The sequence below is a fragment of the Dipodomys spectabilis genome, unplaced genomic scaffold, assembly GCF_019054845.1.
Source record: "Dipodomys spectabilis isolate Male_0828 unplaced genomic scaffold, ASM1905484v1 ptg000006l, whole genome shotgun sequence".
Lineage (NCBI taxonomy): Eukaryota > Metazoa > Chordata > Mammalia > Rodentia > Heteromyidae > Dipodomys > Dipodomys spectabilis.
The window spans coordinates 7,367,068-7,389,615 of NW_024870683.1; the positions used below are offsets into that span (position 1 = coordinate 7,367,068).

Here is a 22,548-nt window from a genome sequence, read left to right on the forward strand (position 1 = left end):
TTGGAGTGGGGGAGTGGTTATAGGAAAGGTAAAGCAGTGAAAAACAAGTAGGATGGTGGAACTTATTATGATCAGTCCTTTAAGTTTTTAAGTCTTCTGATTATATTTTTTTCTCTTTCTCTCTCACAGTTGATTCCTGAGATTTCTGCTTTGGCATGGTATACAACAGTGATACCACTAGTGATGGTGCTGTCTATAACAGGAGTGAAAGATGCCATCGATGATCTGGTGAACTGGCTTCTTGGGCTTCCCACACTATACCTAATAGTCAGGCTGTGAACAAAAAGTCTTCCCAGAACTATCTTGTGCAAAGAAGTACTGGATGGAAACATATTTTCTATCTTTGTCAGAGGGTTATGTAACTGCCAGTGGACCAAGACTGGTGGTTCATGCATGGCCCAAAAGGGGAGGTGCAGAGCTTCTGTCTGTCCTCCTGGTACTACTCCAGGGCTCTTTCCATTCCTTTTAAAAAACCAGTCTTTAACCCTGCTTTTAGCTTCTAGCTATGTCATAGTCCTTCTTTCTTTTCTCCCCTTTCTCTAGTTTTATATCCCTTCTTTGCTTTGTCCATCTTCCTTCTTTCTTCTATTATTCCTCTTGTGTCTCTTCTTCCCTCCAACACTCTCCTATCACCATTTTTGGCTATCAGTTTTATTCAGCATGCACAACTAGGAGCCCTTTGTTTTCAGAAAGCTGTGTAACATATACAGAGGCTTACTTTTTTCCTGGTGTGAAAAAGAGAAACTGGCCTTTGACAGTGAGTTAAGTAATAGATTATTTGAGAAACCAACCCTTGTAATTCCCCAAAATAGTCCTTCTAATTTTGCTAAAATAAATTTTTAGACCAAAGTTTTATAGGACAGTATGTCTCCAGTTCTTTAACTCACTAGGTCGCATAGTTTTAAATTTCAGTCACAAGTCAAATATGCAAAACTGACATTTTATTTCTTTATAGGGTTAATTTCATATATTTCTGAATTCATTTTGCTCAGAACTGTATGCATACCCCATTCCTCATTTTTTCCAATAAGAACTAAAAACTTAACCTGCCCATTCAGGGCAATGCATCTACTCTTCTTGTTCTGAATTCAGTTTCTTTCATATTAATGTTGGCACAATTCAGAATTGTGACCATTCCGTATATTCCATCCCCTTTTTTATTCTTGCCTTTTACCTCAGCAGAAAGGGGAAAATTTATGTGAATCCTGACATTAGAACATATTCTGTATTTGTTCTCCTGCTATTTGGTCTTTGGATATTGGCCTCTTTCTGCTCTGTATCCACTACATAAACTTCTATACACCTGTAACAAGTTGGCACTGGAGTCAGAATATGCTTGCCAATACTAGGCAACTTCACTTGTCTTGTCATCATTGTTTACTCTGTCTTCTGAGTCTTTGACATACTTGTTTGTTTTCATGCCCCTGGGCTTTGGTTTTAGTGTTTGGTATCAAGCTTTTTTTTTGTCTTTTTTTCTTCTCCCTGGGTTCTTTTTCTTACTTTTTGTCTTATTTTAAGAGTTTCTTGTTCTAGTTTTAATGGCTGAAGGGCTTTGGAGTAAGAAGTAGGAGATAAATGAAGAAATAGAACAACAATGGATAATACTTCAAAAACTGTGAATTCTATATGTAATTTGCTATTTTCTAAACATTTCTCTTATGTGATTTTAGAAAAGGCATCAAAGTGACAATCAAGTTAACAATCGTTCTGTTCTGCTGCTGATGAATGGCAGGTAAGGCATTTTAAGTAGATTAGTTTTGGACAAGAAGGTCATCATTGTTAAAGTTTAATATGCTCAGTCCTTAGGAAAGGTAGTTCAAGGCAATGAAAAGAACCTTAGATTGGTCATAGAAGAATTTGTTTCCATTTAATTTTTTGGTGCTGGGGATTGAACTCAGGGTCTCATTCATGCTCTAAGAGTTTGTTTATTGATGTTATCTAGCATGGCCTCAACTGCCATGCTACTACAGATGTCTCTAAGCCTCTTTTCTAAAAGTAGAATAATACTCTATACCTTAGAGAATGTTTGTGGAAATAAAAATGAAATAACATGTTAAAGAGATTAATATATTATAGCATGATATTAACATAGAAGTGATTGTTACAATTGTAGGAGTGTGGAAACATTTGTCTTTAGAATATCAGTGGATTCTGACATGGCTTACAGGGCATTCTCCTGTAGCCTTTGAGTGGGTCATCTTTCTTGTTAAAAATCCAAAGATGGTATTCATGTTAACAATGTTGTGGTGTTTGGTTGTAGCTATCTAAAGTGTTGACAAGACTAGAAGAAAACAGGCATATTTCTGTACAGGGAAAATATAGACTATATTATAAAACCATAGCAAATTATTATAGAAATCATAGCTGCAAAAGGATCCAAGGAAGACTTTCTTCTCGAGGAGGTAATGTCTGAACAGGCCTTAAGGGATGGGAAAACTTCAATGAATAGAGATTGTGTGAGAGAAAGAGTGATCAAAGTCAACAGCAGCATGAATGCAAGAATGCGCAAACCTTGTTTCATTTGTGCTTTTCATTTGTAACTTCAATAAGTTGAATAATCATTTTAAATATCAAAATGAACATAAAAGAAAGTTCAAACCTGAAAGAATTCAAGATTGAAGTCCAGTTTTTCTTATGGTAACCTTGTAGAACATCTAGTAGCTATAGTTTTTATCATCTAATTCTATTGCCTGAAGTTCTTGGTCATCTAACCCTGCTATTCATTGTGTCTACTGATTGTAATTCATAGTGATTGTCCTCAAGTGTTATGAATTGTTTAGATACAACACAAAACACCAGAAATGTCAGTTATGATTTCTTAAAGGATGGTAAATAAAAATAAAAAGAAATGACAAAGCTAGAGAATTGCTGCCAAATGAATTGACTCTTCTGAGTAGTTTTGGTTTGAAGTCTACTTTATTAGCTGTGAGTGTAGATATTCCTCTCTGCTTTTGGGGGGTCCATTTACTTTGAAGATCTTTTTCTATCCTTTACCCTAAGCCAATGTTTGTTTTTATCTGTAAGATGAGTTTCTTGAAGGCACAAATTAGATCATGTATTTTCTAGTGGTTTTTTAACTTTCAGATATATATCTATGGCAGTGTTAGCATAAAAAAGCAGAGGGAATGGTGTTATATCAGAGCAAAACTGCAATACTGTAGTTTACAATATACCAAATTTAGTTGGTATTAGCCTGAAGTAGAATATATTAATGATACACATTGTTATAGTCCCTTTTTTCTTCTATAGCAAAAGATCATGCTTTTTAATCTAACTCTCCATTCTATTCCTTTAGAGAATTGAGGCCTGTGATATTAAATGTTAGTATTGAAAAGTATGTAGTAATTCTTGCTATTTTGTTATTTTTGTAGTGTTTGATTCTTTCCTATTCTTCATTTGATTATTTTATCTGTCATGTGTAATTTATCTTTTCCTATATTTTTATGGATATGGTATCTTTTTCTACTGTGTATAGGATTCCTATAGGATTCTTATGTAGTGCTGCTTTAAAAAATTTAATATATCTTTTTATTGTAAAGATACTGTACAGAAAGGTTACAGTTACATGAGTAAGGTAATGAGTATATTTCCTTTTGAGCATTGTTACCCCCTATTTTGTTTTTCCCTACCATCCCTTCCCTCCCCAGCTCCTCCCAAGTTGCAAAGTTCATTTTCAACATAGTGTCTTGTCATAAATTTTATGACCATTTATCTTCTGTAGGCTGTGTGTGTGTGTGTGTGTGTGTGTGTGTGTGTGTGCGCGCGCGCATGCATACATGCATGTGTGTCCTGGGGCTTGAACTCAAAGTCTGAGCAGTATCCTGGGATTTTTTTGTTCAAGGTTAGCACTCTACCACTCTAGACATGCTCTGTTTCTGACTTTTTAGTGGTTAATTGGAGATAAAAGACTTTTCTTCCTGGACTGACTTCAAACTTCAATCCTCAGATCTCAGCTTCCTAAGTAGCTAGGAATATAGTCATGAACCATCAGCACCCAGCTTCGTGTTTTTTGTTTCTCCTCAGTTATGAATGATAACTTTTCTGTATAGAGTAATCTAAGTCGACAGGGATTTTTTTAGTGCTTGAAATGTATCATTTCATGCCCTCCTTTATTTTTAAGGTTTTTATTGAGAACTCTACTGTTATTATGAAGGTTTCTTGACTCTTCCTTTTCAGCTTTCAATATGCTTTTCTTGTTCTCTATATGCAATATTTTAACTATAATATGCCCTGCATAGCTTCTATTCTGGCCTTAAAGGCCTCCTATACTTGGAAGGGTATAGGATTTGGAGGTTTTCTCCAATTACATTACTGAATATGAGTCCTATGATTTTAGCTAATCCTTGTTTTTTAGTGTGTATATGTACCTGTACATACAGGTAGAAAGTCAGTATATCTTCCTTGCTAAGGAGAAGAATGTATGTCTGTTTGACTCTACCATTATATGGATGTTCTCCTCTAATCTCCGGTCTTTAGCTTTTTGACTGCAGTTCTTCTGTTATATTTACATCCCTGCTCTTACCCTGATTTGGTTGATTGAGGATTAGACAGGGGTTAACTTCTGAGGTAATGTGGAGCAGGTCCCACTCTGCTAAAAGTCTCTTGTGCACAGCTGTATTACTTGTATGTGCTAGGTTGTAATAAGTTCTTTTGGGTCTGTTGGTCACAGGTCAAATATACTAATCATAGAGACATGTACTCTGCCTCCTCTCTCCTATTCTCTATCAGAAGCATAGATGCCAAATGTTTTCCTTCCAATCCCAGACTGGTACCAGGTACACAAGTCTTTGATCAGCTCATTTGCCAAGTCCCTCAGGGGCAGCTGTGTTTATTACACTGAGCTAAGCGGTGATCTTTGGGGGTCTAACAGACACAGGAATGACTGAAGATCACAGGGAAATGTACCTGGCTTATTTTCTACCATGATACACCAGAGACATAGGTGAGTATTTTTTCCCCAACTCTTAACTTGTCTCAGGTGTGTGGGCCTTTGGTCACCTCACATTACTAGAAGTCCCATGTGGGCAGTTACGTTTGACTGGGCTGAGTAGTAATCTTAAGGATCTGGCAGTCACCAGGAAGTACCTGACTCCCTCTTTTCTGTGCTGTGACAGAGGTACAGCCACTATGCAAGCAGTTTTGTTTTCTATTATTTCTCTTATAAATCCGTGATCAATCATATTTAAATTTTTTCTCTGGCCATTGTCTAGTGACCTCCTTAGTTTATAACTTGCCCACCTTTCTTTGTAGCCCCCTTTGTATTTATTAGTGGTTCATGGAGACCAACAAATGTGATATGACTGTGTAATCTGCCATCTTTCCAGTCTTGCCATGTGGCCCAGGTGGCTGCAAATTCATGATTTTTCTGCCTTATCCTCCTATGTGTTAGGATTACAGGCATAAATAACCATACTCAGTTCATTCTCAATAATTTTCTTTATAAGCCCATCTTTAGAGGAGCATTCTCTAGGAGAATCTAAGTTGCCTGAGTTTTTTAAAATATATTTTTATTGTTACAATTACACGAGTAAGGCAATGAGTACATTTCCTATTGAGCATTGTTACCCCTCCTTTGTTTTTCCCCTACCATCTTTTCTCTCCCCAACTCCTCCTGCCCTTTCCCCACAGAAGTTGTAAAGTTCGTTTTCAACATAGTGTCTTGTATATGTCATTGTTACAATGGGTCAACCTGGGTCCTTGTTTCAGCATTTTGTTATTTCTCCTCCCCTCCCCAAATTAGAAAAATGTATATACAAGATGCAGGGCACCAGAATCAAATACAGTGAACAAGGGTTATACCATGGGGGAAAAACATACAAAAGAAATAAAAGTCATGGGACTGGGAAGGTGGCTCAGTGGTAGAACGATTGCCTTGCATGCCTGAGGCCCTGGGTTCGATTCCTCAGCAACACATAAGCAAAAAGAAAAAAGCCGGAAGTGGCGCTGTGGCTCAAGTGGTAGAGTGCTAGCCTTGAGCTGAAGAGCTGAGGGACAGCACCCAGGCCCAGAGTTCTGGCCCCAAGACTGGACCACAAAAAATAAATAAAGATAAAAATAAATAAAAATCGTTATGTTGAAAAACGAACTTTACAACTTTGGCAAGGGGAGGGGAAGGGGGTGGGGAGGGAGTTGAGGGGGTGAGGAGGGGGGGGAGATAGGAAGGGATGGGAAGGGGAAACAAAGGAGGAGGCAACAATATTTGATAAGAAATGTACTCATTATCTTGCCCATGTAATTGTAACCCCTTTGTATGGTATTTTCACAATTTAAAAAAAAAGTGAGAAAAAAAAGAAATAAAAAAAATCACATAGTACATTAGAAAGATAAAACCACTTGTGTCATTATCTTGAGGTTCATTTCACTTAGCATCATCTTATATGGTCATATGTACATAGCTTTTGGCCTTTTCTGCTTGTCCTAGATATATACTAGTTATTGCAAATAAGGGAAACCATGGGACCTATGTTTCTTTGGGCCCGGCTTACTTCACTTAATATGATTTTTTTCCAAGTCTTTCCATTTCCTAACAAATGGGGCAATGTCATTCTTTCTGATAGAGACACAGAATTCCATTGCGCATATATATATATATATATATATATATATATATATATATATATATATATATATATATTACATTTTCTTGATCTGTTCATCTACTGAGGGGCATCTGAATCGGTTCCATATCTTAGCTATAGTGAATAATGCTGTGATAAACATAGTTGTGCTGGTAGCTTTAGTATGGCCTTGTTTGTGATTGTTTGGGTAAATGCCCAAAAGGGGATTGCTAGGTCATAGGGAAGTTTGTTTGTTTTTTGTGCCTGTACGTCCTGGGCCTTGAACTCAGGGCCTGGGCACTGTGTCCAAGCTTCTCTTTACTCAAGGCTAGCGCCCTACCACCTCAGCCACAGCTCCACTTTCAGCTTTTTGGTGGTTAACTGGATATAAGAGTTTTTTGGCTTTCCTGCCCTAGCTGGCTTTGACCTATGATCCTTAGATTTCAGACTAGTGAGTAATAGGATTATAAGTATGCACCACTTGCACCTGGCTTAAGGCTTGAGGGATTTATGTTTGCTTCTTCTAGGTTTCAAATGGTGACACACCTGCCAGGACCAAATTTAGAAGTATAAATGTGAATCCTATATTGCTTGAAGTTCTGATGCCCAGGAACGGGTCTTCCACTCACTGGTTCCCAGTGCTCCAGATTAGGATAGGCAAACTGTCTTGCCTATCTTGGTTTGGTTTATAGTTTATATTACCCTTTCACTAATGGTATTTATCTTTAAAGGCCTTGGCTTTATGAAAGGTTCTTAATTCTAATACATTGCCTCTTAAGATTATAAGGCTTCTTTCCCCCTGGAAAGACAAAGTAAAACTGAAGTTATGAGATTTTTTTAAAATTGGCAATCCTCTTCCCATCCAGGGCAAGAAAAGCTTTAAAGCACACTATTCTGGAATTTTCTACCTCCTTAATTTATAACAAATATAGCCTTACATTTGAAAGAATGTTGGCTTTATTTTAGATAGTATTTCCAAATATTTATAGAATGAAAAGTGCTAATGTGGTATAGAATCCCACAAGGTATCATCTATATAAAATTAAGTCAGTAGGAAAATTCTGCGCCATCCTATCTAGGACATGTGGTTATTGTAATGTCCAGGAACAAATTGGTAATAGTTTCACTGCTCTTCAATGTAATTAAATATAAACTTTAAAAATAACCAGAAAGAACCAGAATCTTTTAGTCTTGCTTTCTCTTCATATTTTGCTGGGAGTTAGTATTCTAGAGAACCTGGCAAAGTATAAAAATGTCTGATCAAAACAAAATCAAGACATGGCTATTATTCTTCAGAACTATCAAAATCACTAAACCAAAGAGTGACTTTAGAGCTGGAGATATGGCTCAAGTAGTAGATCAAAAACTATTTGGGGCTGGGGATACAAGTTAAGGCATTTTCCTAGTCTGTGCAAGGCCCTAGGTTCAATCCACAATTGAGGAGAAAGGAGGGGGAAATGAAGGGAGGATGGGAAGGGAAAGGAAGGAGAAAGGGTAGGAGAAGGGGAAAGGAAAGGGAAAGGGGAGAGGGGAAAAGAAAATGAGAGAGGGGAAAGGGAAGGGAAGAAAAGGGAGGGACCCTGGGAAACCCTTATAGCATGAAGTCAAGAGAAATGGGCCCACTCTTGACTGCAGAAAGAGTTCATCACACATCAATTTGGGCCTCATAAACCTCAAGCCCATTCATCTCAAGCTTTTCTGTTCATTTTGTTTTATGTTTATTGTCAAAGCTTTGGGGAAATTCTCAAGCAGATATTCAAATATTATTTTCTTACAGGATAGAAGAAGAAAAATGGAAGAATATCCAAGTGGGAGATATAATAAAACTAAAAAATAATGAGCAAGTTACGGTGAGTGCCTGCTCTGGCTGTAACCTTTGCTTTTTTGGATTGAGTGGGGATCAGGAGCCCTTGTAGCATTTTTAACTCTACTGCTCTTGGTAACCTTCATTTTCCTCACTTCACATTGGAGACCAAGAGTTCCTTAGGTGAGAAGACTATTCTTGTCCATCTCTTACCAAAGCTACAGGCAAAATGTGAGAAGCTTTGGCAAAGGGTGTTTGATAGCAATGTTGAATCCTAGACAAAGAATATGTCTATAAAATTCTCAGGGTTGGCATCTGTTTCTGAGGGACTGTTTTTGTCACACTGTTATGTTAAGCCTGCCTTTGGCTTTTCTCTTCTGACTTTTCTAATTACAGGCAGATTTACTGTTACTCTCTAGCAGTGAACCATTCAGTCTGACATATATTGAAACAGCAGAGCTGGATGGGTAAGATGTCTAATATTTCATTAAGACAATTTAGCTAACTTAGAGTGGTATCTCACAGAAGGAAGAGCATTATGCAAGGAATTAACTTTCTTCTCAGGTGGAGGTGATACTACATAAGCCAAGAAACCTAGAAATATATGAATGAGAAAAGACAGGAATCTTGATCCTGGCTAAGCTCTTGGCAGCAATACTTGAACATTCACTGTGTATAGAATCTAGGCAATAAACTCCATATTCTCCAACCCTAAACTGGAGACACTTTGTAAAGCAGCCCTCTATATCTCTGTGCTTATGTGTATGTACACACATGTGTACATGCACCAATACTGGAGCTTGAACTCAGGTCCTCACACCTCCGTTGGCTTTTTCACTCCTGGCTGGCACTGGCACTCTACCACTTGAGCCATACCTCCACTTCTATTTTTGCTGGTTAATTGGAGGTAAGAGTTTCTAAGATTTGTCTGCCGAGGGTGGCCTTGAACTTCATCCTCAGATCTCAGCCTCCTGATTAGGTCAGATTATAAGTAGAAGCCACTATCCCCTGACATCTGCTTTTGTTCTTGAAGGGTTTTTTTTGTGTGTGGGCTGTGGGGCTTGAACTCAGGGCCTGGGCGTTGTCTCTGATCCTCTTTGTGCTCAAGGCTAGTACTATACCACTTGAGCCACAGTGCCACTTCCAGCTTTTTCTGAGTGGTAATGGAGATAAAAGTCTCATGGAGACTTTTCTGCCCCAGCTGTCTTTGAAATGCCATCCTCAGATCTCAGCCTCCTGAGTAGCTAGGATTATAGGTGTGAGCCACTGGTGCCCAGCTTTGAATTTTTATACTTGAAAGGTATCTTTGTGATAACTTCATAATCTCTTGAGCAGCTGACCAGCTAAACCTCCTGAGTTGGTTAAAATTGTGATGATGTATGTAGAGTGTGAGGGAGATAGGAGGGAATGATTGGATTAATACTCAGTATCCTGGCATAATTATGCTACCTCCTTAAGTCCGTAAGACCAGGAAACAATGGCTTTACAAGATACATAGCTCTGTTGGCAACATCTATTTTCTAAAACCCCATGAATAGGAAAAACTTATCCTCTGTTGCTGTTGTATATATATCCTATACTCTTTTGATCTTGTGTCTTTAACTCTAGTGAAACCAACCTGAAAGTGAAGCAGGCCAACCCAGTTACCAATGACATGAAAGATAACCTGGAGCTACTGTCTGCCTTTGATGGTAACTTAGGAAATAGGTCCCAAACTTTTATCACAAGAAGACTGGCTAAATAAAATACAGTATATCCAAACAGGAAACTCTATACAACACATTACAGTAATATATATGTTGGCGTATATTGACATGTAAAGACATTTCCAACATATTAATAGGAGAAAAATACAGATGATCAAAGACCACATAGGATGTCTTACATAAATCTGTTTTGAAAACATATATTTGAGTACATATACAAAACAACACTTAAGAGGATATACCCCAGGTCAATAGCACTTTTCTCTAAAAAGTAAATAGATTTTACTTTCTATGTCACTTTCAACATGGCATCAATATTTACAAAGGAAATATTTCCTAATCAGGAAAAATAAAATATTTTTGTTTTGGATACAGTATTTTCTTTAATCAGTTTATAGTTTCTTCAGAGATCAACTGTTGGGAGGTACTGATGGTCATAAGTTATAATAGGTTTTTCTCTCTTTGGGTAATGCATATCACATACAAAATTTCTTTGTTGATGTCCAGAAACCTTTGTCTCCATTTAGGAAAGGAGCTGGTGAGAAATAGGGAGTATCTGAGAGAAGATAAGGGAAAGGAATTTGTGTATTTTGAAGGAGGATTTTTTTTTTTACTGCTTTTCTGGTGAGCTATCTTCCATCATGTTTTAAAGCTATGACTCTTGTTCCTTTATTTTTCTGCAGGAGAAGTGAAATGTGAGCCTCCCAATAACAAGTTGGATAAGTTCTCAGGAATACTAACCTATAAGGGGGAAAAGTACTTCCTGGACCAAGACAAGCTGCTGCTCCGAGGCTGCATCATCAAGAATACTGATTGGTGCTATGGCTTGGTAATTTATACTGGTAAGTGTCTCTGCAGCCACAGCCAGATTTTCAACCTGGTAGATTCTACTTTGGGCCAACTTATGAGTAATTAGTTTTCAATATGCGAACATGACACTCATATTCATACTCTGAACACTATGGCTTAAGGATAAGTAGGAAGGTAAATGGATAGTTATATGACATATTTAAGAAAAAATTATCTTAGAAAATAGTCACTATTTCCTAAACAAAGTGCTTCAAGTACATCAGCTCCACTTCTGTTAGAAGAAGACTTGTATTCCAACACCACTAATGAGAAATTCCAAACATTACTGGAGGGCTGGGAAGGTGGCTCAGTGGAAGAGTGCTTGTCTCGCATGTATGAGGCCCTGGGTTCGATTCCTCAGCTCCACATAAATAGAAAAATCCAGAAGTGGCACTGTGGCACTGTGGTAGAGCGCTAGTCTTTAGCTGAATATTTGAGGGACAGTGCCCAGGCCCAGAGTTCAAGCCCCATGACTGACAATAAAACAAACAAACAAAACATAACTGGACACAGAGAGGATATGAATCTAGACAAAGCACAAGAAAATTAGCCTGTGACAAAGAAGAATATACATGTGGATTAATTCAATGAGGGAGAGAATAGAGACCATGCTCATTGCTGAAAAGAATATAAAATATAATGTGAAGAGTTTATATTAGAAAGTAAGTGCTATATTAGTAGCAGACCATTTTTATGTGTGCATATTGGTACAAGGTCTTGAACTCAGAGTGTCATGCTCTTGCTTGGCTTTTTCATTCAAGACTGGTGCCTACAACTTGAGCTACAGCTCTACTTCTAGCTTTTGCTGGTTGATTAAGGATAAAAATCTCATGGACCTTTCTTCCTGGCTGGCTTCAGACCACTGCCCTCAGATCTCAGCCTCCTGATAGCTAGGATTACAAGCATGAGCCACCAGAGCCTGGCTGAGATGTCGTTTAGATACACGATTCATAATACTGAACAAGAGATTTTCTTGAGTTATAATATGACTCAGGAAAATATAGTTCCACTCTACTATTCTGTGTCCTCATTGACAATGTGCACTGACAACACTGTTAGTCACTTTTCTGTCCCTGTAACAAAATACTTGAGATAAACAGTTTCAGAGGAGGAATGATTATTTGGACTCATATTTTCTGGAGTTTGGACCCATGATTGCTGGCACTGTCACTTTGGGGGACTGGTGGAGCAAAGCTTCTTGTATCGTGGTGGCTTAGAAGAGAGGGGCAGAAGAGAGAGATATGTTTGGGATCCCAATATATTCTTCAAGGTCATTTCTCCAGTTACCTAACTTCCATCCAGCCCCTATCACCACTTGAAGTTTCAGCCATGCCCCAATAGTATCATCGGATGGGGGCCAAGCCTTTAACACACAAGCTTTAGAGAAACACTTAAGATCCAAATCATAACACACATTTAGCATAGAAGACTGCTCAATTCAGATCACAGAGCTCCCCTTCTAGAGAATGTGCTCTTAAACTTGGAGCTTCTAGTCTCCTTACTTCTATGGGAAAAAAGCTGGGGGGGACTTGAACCCTAAGGAAAAGCTGAAGGAGTTCAGGAAGGCCCTGCTGGGGCCTTTTTCATTAGTTCGTGAGCTTAAAGTTTCAGCTTCTAAACTGCCTAGCTCTCGAACTCAAAAGATGTAAAGTAGACTTATTTTCTTCACCATAACTTAGCAGCTACTACACACACAGTGGCCACTAATTTTTCACCCTAAGGATTTTTTTAACCAAAGCAATAACAGTGAGGTTCCAACTTACACAGTGAGGTACAACTTACACAAGCTTTCCTTGACTCTTGAGAATGTGGTAGCTACATAGTAGAGGGCAGCTTTGGGAAGCCCCACATTCAGTAGAACTAGTATTGCCGAGAGCATCCTGAGCTACTTAGTGTAGACTTGAGCTGTTCTTCCTGCTTAATGGGCTCAAATTTTACAGTGGTCTTCACCTTCTTAAAACCTGGGGTAGAAAACAATAAGTCTTTCTAAGGACCCTAAAAGTTGTGGCCCTTGTAGTTTCCAGGCTTCTTATTATTTCAGATCCTTCAAAGAATGTTTCAGACTAAAGAAAAACACAGTGTATTCAGTGATTGCCCACATATCTGGGGAAGTTCCAGCTCCCGCCATGTGTACTATTCGTGAAATTCCTTCATTAGAGTGTATGGCAGAACAACAGATGATAAAAATGCAGAGAAATTGTCGCTTACAGTTTATTTAAGCTCTTCTATTCTTTGTCTACAGCTATATCTCCAGTTAGTAGTTTGCAACTCCAGTCCTAATGGCCATTAGAGCCTTCTTACTTACTGTCATGGAGAAACATGGTATGTCTATCCCTTAGCCCCAGGGATGTCTCAGCCGACCAGCTTCCATTTAGGAGAAATCATTGGCATTGCCTCTTTTATTCTGCCATTTCTATCTAGAAACTTTAAAAATAGCCTTGTTTAGCGGTGGATTTCCTCAGAAGGAAGCAGAAATCTCTTTGTCAATAAATTCCTTCCCTAAGCTAAATAAACCAAGTGATGAGAAAGAAATTTGTGATGTTAATTCTGACTTAACTCATCTTTGAAAATGAAGGCTGAAGTACCAAAGAGAGAAGTCAGCATTAATAGACTTCATTCGTTCAGGATGGTTGGGCTTAACCTTAGAAATGAATGAATATTCCTTTCTGAGTTACTGGCTTTATCCCCTGGAACTACAAAAGTCGTTAAAATATAAGTGATCATATAAAGATGCACTTCAATCCAATTTCAGGGCTTTTAAGTATATTTAGATATTCTAAGATCTGATGTCTCCCTGTTCTACTTAGGGCCAGACACCAAATTAATGCAGAATAGTGGAAAGTCTACATTTAAAAGGACACATATAGACCATCTCTTGAATGTTCTTGTCATCTGGGTAAGTTAAAGACCACTTCTCTTTGTTTCTTTACAAATAGGCATCTTTCTTATTAATAGCTGGTATTTTCAACTTGGAATTTGTTTTTTTGAAAAATGTCAAGTTTTAGGACCTCACAGACTAAGATTTGAAGCAGAAAATAACAGACTCAGTTTACAAGGGAATCTAGGTGACATCTCTTCTGTGAGGGGTGAAAATACTTTTTAAATAACATATTATACTTTAATTAGTGGTGCCATAATAGATCAAGGACTCTTTTTTAGCACTTTAGACATATCGTTATAGTCTCATAATCAGTTTTGCTCATGACCTCTTAAAAAATATATGTGGACTAATAGAGGACTGTTAAAACTGATGATTTTCAGCCAGGTGCTGGTGGCTCACATCTGTAGCTACTCAGGAGGCTGAGATCTGAGGATCTCAGTTCAAAGCCAGCCCAGGCAAGAAAGTCCATGAGACTCTTATCTCCAGTAAACTACTCAGAAAAAGTTGGAAGTAGCACTGTGGCTCAAGTGGTAAAGCACTGACCTTGAGCCAAAGAAGCTCAGGGACAGTGTCCAGGCCCAGAGTTCAAGCCCCAGGACTGGTAAAAAAATAAAATAAAAAAATAACTTGATGATTTTCAAATTATGCTGCAGGGGAAATAGGAAAAATCACTTGGGTTCTGCTCTAAGTTTCATCCTGCTTGAAGTAGCAAAGCTTAACAAATAGCTGTTTTATGAAACTTCATTTGGAAAAATAGCAGATTCTTTGGCTAAGAAATGAACATTGAACCATGGACAGTGCCCAGGCCCTGCATTCAAGCCCTGTGACTGAGAAAAAAATAATAAATAAATTTTGAATAGACAAAAAAGGTATTATTATAAGTATTAAATAATATAAGTAAAGACCAACATAGTTCTTTATATTCATTTAGTACTTCAAATATTTTAGTTAGTCTTATTCCCTTAAAAGCTCTTTTAAAAAAACTCCTTAAAAACTCCCTTAAAAGCTCCTGCTGGACTTTTGCTTCTGTTCTGTATACTCTGTTCAAGATCTCTGAATTATATGACCTCTGTGTCCTCCAAGGAGAGAGAAACTTGTTGACAGGCAAGACTCCAAATGGTAGAACCATAATGTTCATTCAATTAAATTTTTGTTTGTGTTTTCTACTTAGATCTTCCTGTTGTTAAGTGCCATGTGTTGTATCCTAGCAATTGGGCATGGCATTTGGCAATACAACAAAGGCTACTACTTCCAGATTTTTTTACCATGGGAAGATTATGTCTCTTCATCATTTCTGTCTGCCACACTCATTTTTTGGTCATACTTCATTGTTCTCAACACCATGGTACCCATTTCCCTCTATGTCAGGTAAGTTTCTTTGACCATATTGGATTATTAGGGGGGAAGCATGATTTCATATTTTCTATTTAATTTCCCAAGTAAAGTATGAACTTTTAAAATATAACTTTATTGTTATTGCTAACATGTTGTACAGAGGGATTACCATTTCATAAGTCAGGTAATGAATATTTTTTTGGACAATGCCACCCTTTCCTTGAGTATGAACTTTTAGAAAGTTATACTATATGCATTTTAAATCTTTACTTTCCACAGGCTTAATGTACAAAACACTCTAAAAAATATCTAGAGCTGGGTGCCCATGGCTCATACTGTAACCCTAGCTATTCGGAGGCTGAGATCTGAGGATCACGTTTCAAAGTCAACTAGGCAGGAGAGTCCTTGAGATACTTCACTCCAATTAACTGCCAAAAATGCTGGAAGTCAAGCTGTGGCTCAATTGGTATAATGCTAACAAAAAAAGCAAAAAAAGCTCAAAGATAATATCCAAGCTCTGAGTTCAAGTCCCAGGACCTTCAGGGATATACACACACACATACACACACACACACACACACACACACACACACACACACACACACACACACACACACACACACACACACACACACACACACACACACACCCCAGAGATAGATAGATAGATAGATAGATTCATAGATAAATAGATACATAGATACATAGACAAAGAGAATGAGAGAGGGATTGCATAAATACTTTCTTTGTCCAGAATTCTATGATAGGGTCTGTGTGGATATTTTTGTTTGTTTGTTGTCAGTCATGTGGCTTGAACTCAGGGCCTGTACCTGAGTTCTTTTGCTCAAGACTAGTGCTTTACCATTGAGCCACAAAACCACTTCCAGTTTTCTGGTGGTCAATTGAAGATAAGAGTCTCATTGGACTTTCCTGCCTGGGCTGGCTTTGAACCATGATCCTCAGATCTTTGCCTTCTGAGTAGCAAGAATTACTGGCATGAGCCATTAGTACCTAGCTCTAGATATTTTTTAGAGTATTTTGTACACCAAGCCTGCATAAAGTAAAGATTTAAAGAGCATATAGTGTACATAATTATAGCATATAATTAGAAAAAAGACAAATTTGGTGCTACTTAAGCCTCTTCTTGGCAATGAGATGGATTGGTTCTAAACATTCATCTGTGTGTCAATCAAAACTCAAAATGAGTTTTTCTAAAGAAATAAGCTGGTAAATTCTAAGTAGATGTTTTTATGGCCTAAGTTTAGCTCCTAAAAGTTGGACTCTTTAGTAAGTGTGTTTCCTCCCACTTTTCACAAGTACCTTGGACAAAATTTGAAATAGGTAAAGTTGGGCTTATAGTAAAGGCTGTTTCTTAAGTCACCAAAGAAAAATATTTCCTTGGCCCCTTTTATCTTCCTAACACACTGGTTATTGTTGTTGTTGTTATTTTGGTGTGGGTCTGGGGCTTGAACTCAAGGCCTGGATACTGTCCGTGGGCGTGCTCAAGGTTAGCACTCTACACTTAAGCCACAGCTCTCCACTTCTGGCTTTTTCTGGTAGTTAGTTGGAGATAAGAGTTTTACAGAGTAGTCTGGCTTTGAACCATGATCCCCAGATTTCAGCCTCCTGAATAGCTAGGATTATAGACTCAAGTGGTAAAGCACTACTAGTCTTGAGCAAAAAGAAGCTCAAGGACAGTGCCCAGGCCCAAAGTTCAAGCCCTAGGATCAGCAAAACAAAAACCCAAACCAAAATAATACACACTAAGTATATGAACAATGACAGGAAAGAGGTCCCTTAAAAATCTTCACTAAAGGTCTGGGATGTAGCTCAATGGCAAAGCACTTGCCTAGCAAGTGCAACATCATAGTTTGGATCCCAAGTACCAAAATCAAAAGACAAAAACAATACAGTTAAAAAGTCTTCACTGAAGTATGAAATACTTGTCGGCTATAAAGAATCTATGATGCAAAAAAAGAATCTATGATGTACTCTATTTGCTGCAGAGGAGGAGTGTGGCAAAGGCACTGGGGAAATTCATATAAAAAGGAAGCTGCTAGGGGAGGAGACACACCACAGGTAGATTGGCACTATCTGAAATTTATCAGAGGTTCACCCCAAAAAGCTATTTCCATTTTATACCTTCTTTCTTCTTCTTTTTTTTTTTTTTTTTTTTTTTGTCGGTCGTGGGGCTTGAACTCTGGGCCTGGGCGCTGTCCCTCAGCTCTTCAGCTCAAGGCGAGCACTCTACCACTTGAGCTACAGCGCCACTTCCGGTTTTCTGGTGGTTTATTGGAGATAGGAGTCTCACGGTCTTTCTTGCCCGGGCTGGCTTTGAACCGCGATCCTCAGATCTCAGCCTCCTGAGTAGCTAGGATTACAGGCGTGAGCCACCAGCGCCCGGCTTCTTTCTTCTTCTTGAAACAAAGAAAGTTGGGTATGACAAGTGTCTCCCCCATGGGACAGTGATGATAAACCTTAAATAGGCCAACATAGCTGCTTACAAGTCAACTTTTACTATTATTCTATTAACTGTTACTCTAGAAATTAAGAGTGACTTTTTTGTTGGTTGTGGGACTTGATCTGTCCCTAAGCTCTTTTACTCAGGGTTAGTACTCTGCCACTTTAAACCACAACTCCACTTCCAGTTTTTGAGTGGTTAATTGGAGATAAGAGTCTCTTTTTTTTGGGGGGGGGGGGGTCCGGTCGTGGGGCCTGAACTCTGGGCCTGGGCGCTGTCCCTCAGCTCTTCAGCTCAAGGCTAGTGCTCTACCCTTGAGTCACAGCGCCACTTCCGGCTTTTTTCTTTTTGCTTATGTGGTGCTGAGGAATCGAACCCAGGGCCTCGAGCATGCAAGGCAAGTGCTCTACCACTGAGCCACCTTCCCAGCCCGAGATAAGAGTCTTATGGGGACTTTTCTACCTGGACTGGCTTCAAACTGCAATCCTCAGATCTCAGCCTCCTAAGTGGCTAGTATTACAAGTGTAAGCCACCAACACCCAGCAAGATTATGACTTTTCCTGAACACATTTTTTAAAGAACAAACAAAGAGTGGAAGGAGGGAATATCTCAGGTAAGTTAATCAGGTATATGTGGGTCCAGGTGGTATAAAAGCCTTGAGTTAATGGTCAAGGTTGGAGATTTGATGAGCTAGCTTCTGGGTCTGTCAAGATTGTTCAGGAAGCTTACATTCCCAGGGAAGATGCTTTGATTTTCGATTGCTGTCCTGACCTACATGGAACCTGTAAGGAAACTGAGTTATAAGGGTCTCAGAATAAGGAAAGAGCAGAAAGTAACAGACCAAAATGCTTTATTCAGGAGTGAAGCCTGGGGAGGGCAACCAAGTCTTCAGCCAGGCTGAAGGGGAAATGTAGCATCCCCTTTTACAACTACGGCTCTTTAAATATTAGGTAGAAAGTGAAGGGAGCATATGGAAGTGGGGTGAGCAAGAGGTGGAGTGGGTGAACAATGTTATTTTGACTGAGGAGTTTCAAGTTTTCAGCCACATCTATATTCATATGGGTATCAGCATCAGACATGGTCTTGGTCTCAGGCTCCTTTTCAAGATCCCCAATGCATTTGTTCAAGGGAAAGGGGAAGGGAGATGGTTTAGCAGGATCTGTAGCAAGGATAGGTCTCAGATATGGCTGTGGGGAGTAGAGAAGTTGAGTGCTTTCCATTTAAGTCATTTTCCATCAGAATCTGTAAGAAGGAAACTGAAGCCTGGTGCCAATGTAATCTTAGCTACTCAGGAGTCTGAGCTCTGAGGATCACAATCAAAGCCAGCCCAAGCAGGAAATCCCATGAAGTGGAGCTGTGGCTCTAGTGGTAGAGTGCTATCCTTGAGTATAAAAACTCAAGTAAATACCCAGGCCCTGAGTTGAAGACCGAGGACCAACACCAAAGAAAAGGTAACTGAGATATTGTTTTTGATTGTCCTGCTCTGACCAGGACCCTTCTTTTCTTGCTTTATCCTTAGTATTGAAATAATAAGACTAGGCAACAGTTACTATATCAACTGGGACCGGAAGATGTTTTATGCACCAAAGAACACCTCAGCACAGGCTCGTACTACCACCCTTAATGATGGGCTTGGCCAAGTCCAATATGTGTTCTCTGACAAAACAGGGACCCTGACTCAGAACATCATGATTTTCAGCAAGTGTTCTATCAATGGAAAACGCTACGGTATGCATGTCTTCTTGTATTCCCTGAGTCCTAAAGAAATTCTATCCATGGATTGCTTTCAAGAGTAAACTAATAAAGTAAACTATAAGCCTCTGAAATTTACATTTACTTTATAATCTTATAAGCCTTTTAGTAACTAAGCAATTAACATACATTTTGTCCTCAAGAGTTCCCCATGTTTGAGGACAAATAAATACACTCAGGTCATTATCTTATTAAATCAGATGGATATTGCTAAAAGGGTAGAAATTTTCAGTGTAGCAAGAATATAGTTTGTTACCTATTACAGAGCATGGTGATCATAGCTAACAATATATTGTATATTTCAAAATTGCTAAAATGTTCCTACTACAAAATAAAAGGTATGTGAAGTGATATATATAGTAATTAATTGTAATCATTTAAAATGTAATTATTTTAAAATATACACATATATGAAAGCACCATTGTGCCCATATATATATTATTTGTTAATTAAAAATTAAAATTAGCCAGGTGCTGGCGGCTCATGCCTGTAATCCTAGCTACTCAAGAGGTTGAGATCTGAGGATCACAAGTCAAATCCAGCTCAGTCAGGAAAGTCCATGAGATTTTTATCTATAATTAGCAACAAAAAAGCCAGAAATGGAGCTCAAGTGGTAGAATGCTAGTCTTAAACATAAAAGATCAGTGACAGTGCCTATACCCTGAGTTCAAACCCTTGGACCAGCACACACATACACAAAAGACGAAGGAGAAGGAGGAGGGAGGAAAAGGGAGGAGGGAAGAGAGGAAGGAGGAGGAGGAGGAGGTGGAGGAAGAAGAAGAAGAAGAAGAAAAAGGAGGAGGAGAGTGAGAGGAAGGAGCAGGAGAAGAAGAAATTTAAGCATAAATAAAATGTAAGTCAGATGGAACAGCACAATACTGAAGCTGCTAATCTCTGTTTTTGCAGTAGAGCAATAGATAGCTTTAAAAGAAGCCTTCACAGGGCAATCAAAGCTTGATCAGTATCTCTTAGGCTCAATCCCTCATTTTGTCTTAGGTCCTAAGTATAGTCTTGTTTTTGAGACAGAGTTAAAGTCCTGTGTGAATATTCATGCCTGATATACAAGCTAGCAGAGGAACAGGGGATGTTCTAAGTGATGCAAATAGAGAGAAGCAGTAGCAGCTCAACATTGTAAATTCACTGAATACCCTCAAATTGTACACTTAAAAACAGTTAATTATATGAAATATGAATCATACCTCAATTTTAAAAAACTGAAAAATGTAAGCTGAGCACAATGGTGTCCAGATGTAATTCCAGTGCTTGGGAAGTGGTGGCAGTAGACTCATCTATAGCAAGACCTTGTCTCAAAAGACAGAAGCAAAAATAATTTAACATTTTAAGCTGGGACAAAAACTAGAGTACGCTAATGTTTTCTTTTTTTACTTTATTATTATTATTATGAAAATATCGTACAGAGGGGTTAAAAATTACATGGGCAAGGTAATGAGTACATTTCTTATCAAGCATTGTTGCCTCCTCCTTTGTTTCCCCTTCTCATCCCTTCCCATCTTCCCTCTCCTCCTTCCTCTCCCCTCCCCCCTGATCCCCCCCCACTAATGTTTTCTATTATCGTGCCCAATAAAATTTTGCATGTATAAACTGAAGGCTTATTTTAGTATGAATAGATTTTATTGAGGATTCTGAGTCATTGGTTCACTGTAAAACCTGACAGTATACTAGGTAAGTTCTTTCTGGACTTTTGCAGAAATCTGTACTAAGCACTGTTGAAGAATTCTAGACAAAGCCTGACATGGGGTTACATATCTGTAATCCAAGCACTTGGATGGTAAGGAAGGAGAGTCATTATTTCAGAGCCAGTTTGGGCTACATTGCAGGGGTGACCAGCTTGGGTTACATAGTAAGATCCTACCTAAAAAAAACAACAACAACAAAAAACATAAAGGAGAATGAAATTAAATCATTTGCAGAAAAATAGATAAATTGGAATGATCATGTTAATTGAAATAAACCAGACTGAGGATGACAAATATTACATTTTTATCTCAAATGTAAAATCTAGACCTAAGAGAAGGGAAAAAAAGAATAACATGAATGTAAAACCAGAGGACTCTTTGAGGGTGGAAACGAGGAGTGGAGGAAGGCAGAAGAAAAGGATGTGATCAAAGAACTTCATACATATCAACTAGAAAAAAATGAAACCATTAAATTGTTTTTAAAGGGGGTGTGTTTAAAGAGGGGGAAGATTTAATCAACATATATGTATGTATAGAAAAAAATTGCTGAACCACAAAAACAAAACAGCAACAAAAATTAAATAACAAAGGAATCCTAAACACTCCAGAACTCTTTTAGGTAACTTTCCTAATTGGCAAGTGTCCTGGAATTGGAAGTTTTTCATACATCCACTAATGAATAACTTCTGTCCTCACAATAAGGTAAATTTGCTAGGGCCCAAGAAAATGACCTTATTACTGGCCTAAGAAAAGGAATCACTAGGGACAAGAAGATTAGCTGATATGGAAGATGAAGAAATAAGCTTTCTTTTTGTGTGTGTATGTGTGTCAGAACTGTGGCTTGAGCTTAGTGCTTTACATTCTTGCTTAGCTATTTCACTAAATGCTGGCACTCTACCACTTGAACCATACCTCCATGTCCAGCTTTTTATTAGTTTGTTGAAAATAGGCATCTCTCAGATTTATCTGCCTGGGCTGGCATTGAATCTTGATACTCACATCTCAAATACTCAGATCTCTTCTTAGTAACTAGGATTACAGAAATGAGCCACTGGTGGCTAGTAAAAGGTAAGCTGGCTTGATTGCTTGCTTTCTCTTTTTTTCTTTTCTTTTCTTTCTTTTCTTCTTTTCCTTCCTTCTTTTCTTTCTTTCCTCCGTTGCTCCCTCCCCCTTTCTTTTCTTTTTTTTCTTTCATGCTTTCTTTCTTTTCTTCCTTCCTTCCTTTCTTTTTCTTTCTTTTTTCTTGTGCCAATTCTGGAGTTTGAACTCAGACTAGGCCCTGTCCCTGAGCTTTTGTACTTAAAACTAGTGCTCTATCACTTGAGCCACAGCTCCACTTCTGGCTTTTTTATGTGTGGTTAATTGGAGATGTGTCTCATGGACTTTCCTGCCTGAGTTGGCCTCAGACTGTGGTCCTCAGATCTCAGCCTCCTGAGTAGCTAGGATTTTAGGTATGAGCCACTGGCATCCAGCTCAGACATAAGCATCCTTAAAAACTCTCCTTT

The 22,548-nt window shown here is 38.5% G+C and overlaps 1 protein-coding gene across 1 annotated transcript in view; it reads left to right on the top strand.

Annotated features, from left to right (window-relative positions):
• LOC122124019 (phospholipid-transporting ATPase FetA-like) overlaps positions 1–22,548 on the top strand; it is a 78,658-nt gene that overhangs the window by 18,794 nt on the left and 37,316 nt on the right. The window contains exons 4-12 of the mRNA XM_042698608.1: positions 130–228; positions 1,671–1,732; positions 8,335–8,407; positions 8,758–8,828; positions 9,970–10,052; positions 10,751–10,909; positions 13,724–13,812; positions 14,969–15,165; positions 19,113–19,321. Coding sequence (XP_042554542.1) covers positions 130–228; positions 1,671–1,732; positions 8,335–8,407; positions 8,758–8,828; positions 9,970–10,052; positions 10,751–10,909; positions 13,724–13,812; positions 14,969–15,165; positions 19,113–19,321 — 1,042 coding nt within the window. The remainder of the gene's footprint in view (positions 1–129; positions 229–1,670; positions 1,733–8,334; positions 8,408–8,757; positions 8,829–9,969; positions 10,053–10,750; positions 10,910–13,723; positions 13,813–14,968; positions 15,166–19,112; positions 19,322–22,548) is intronic.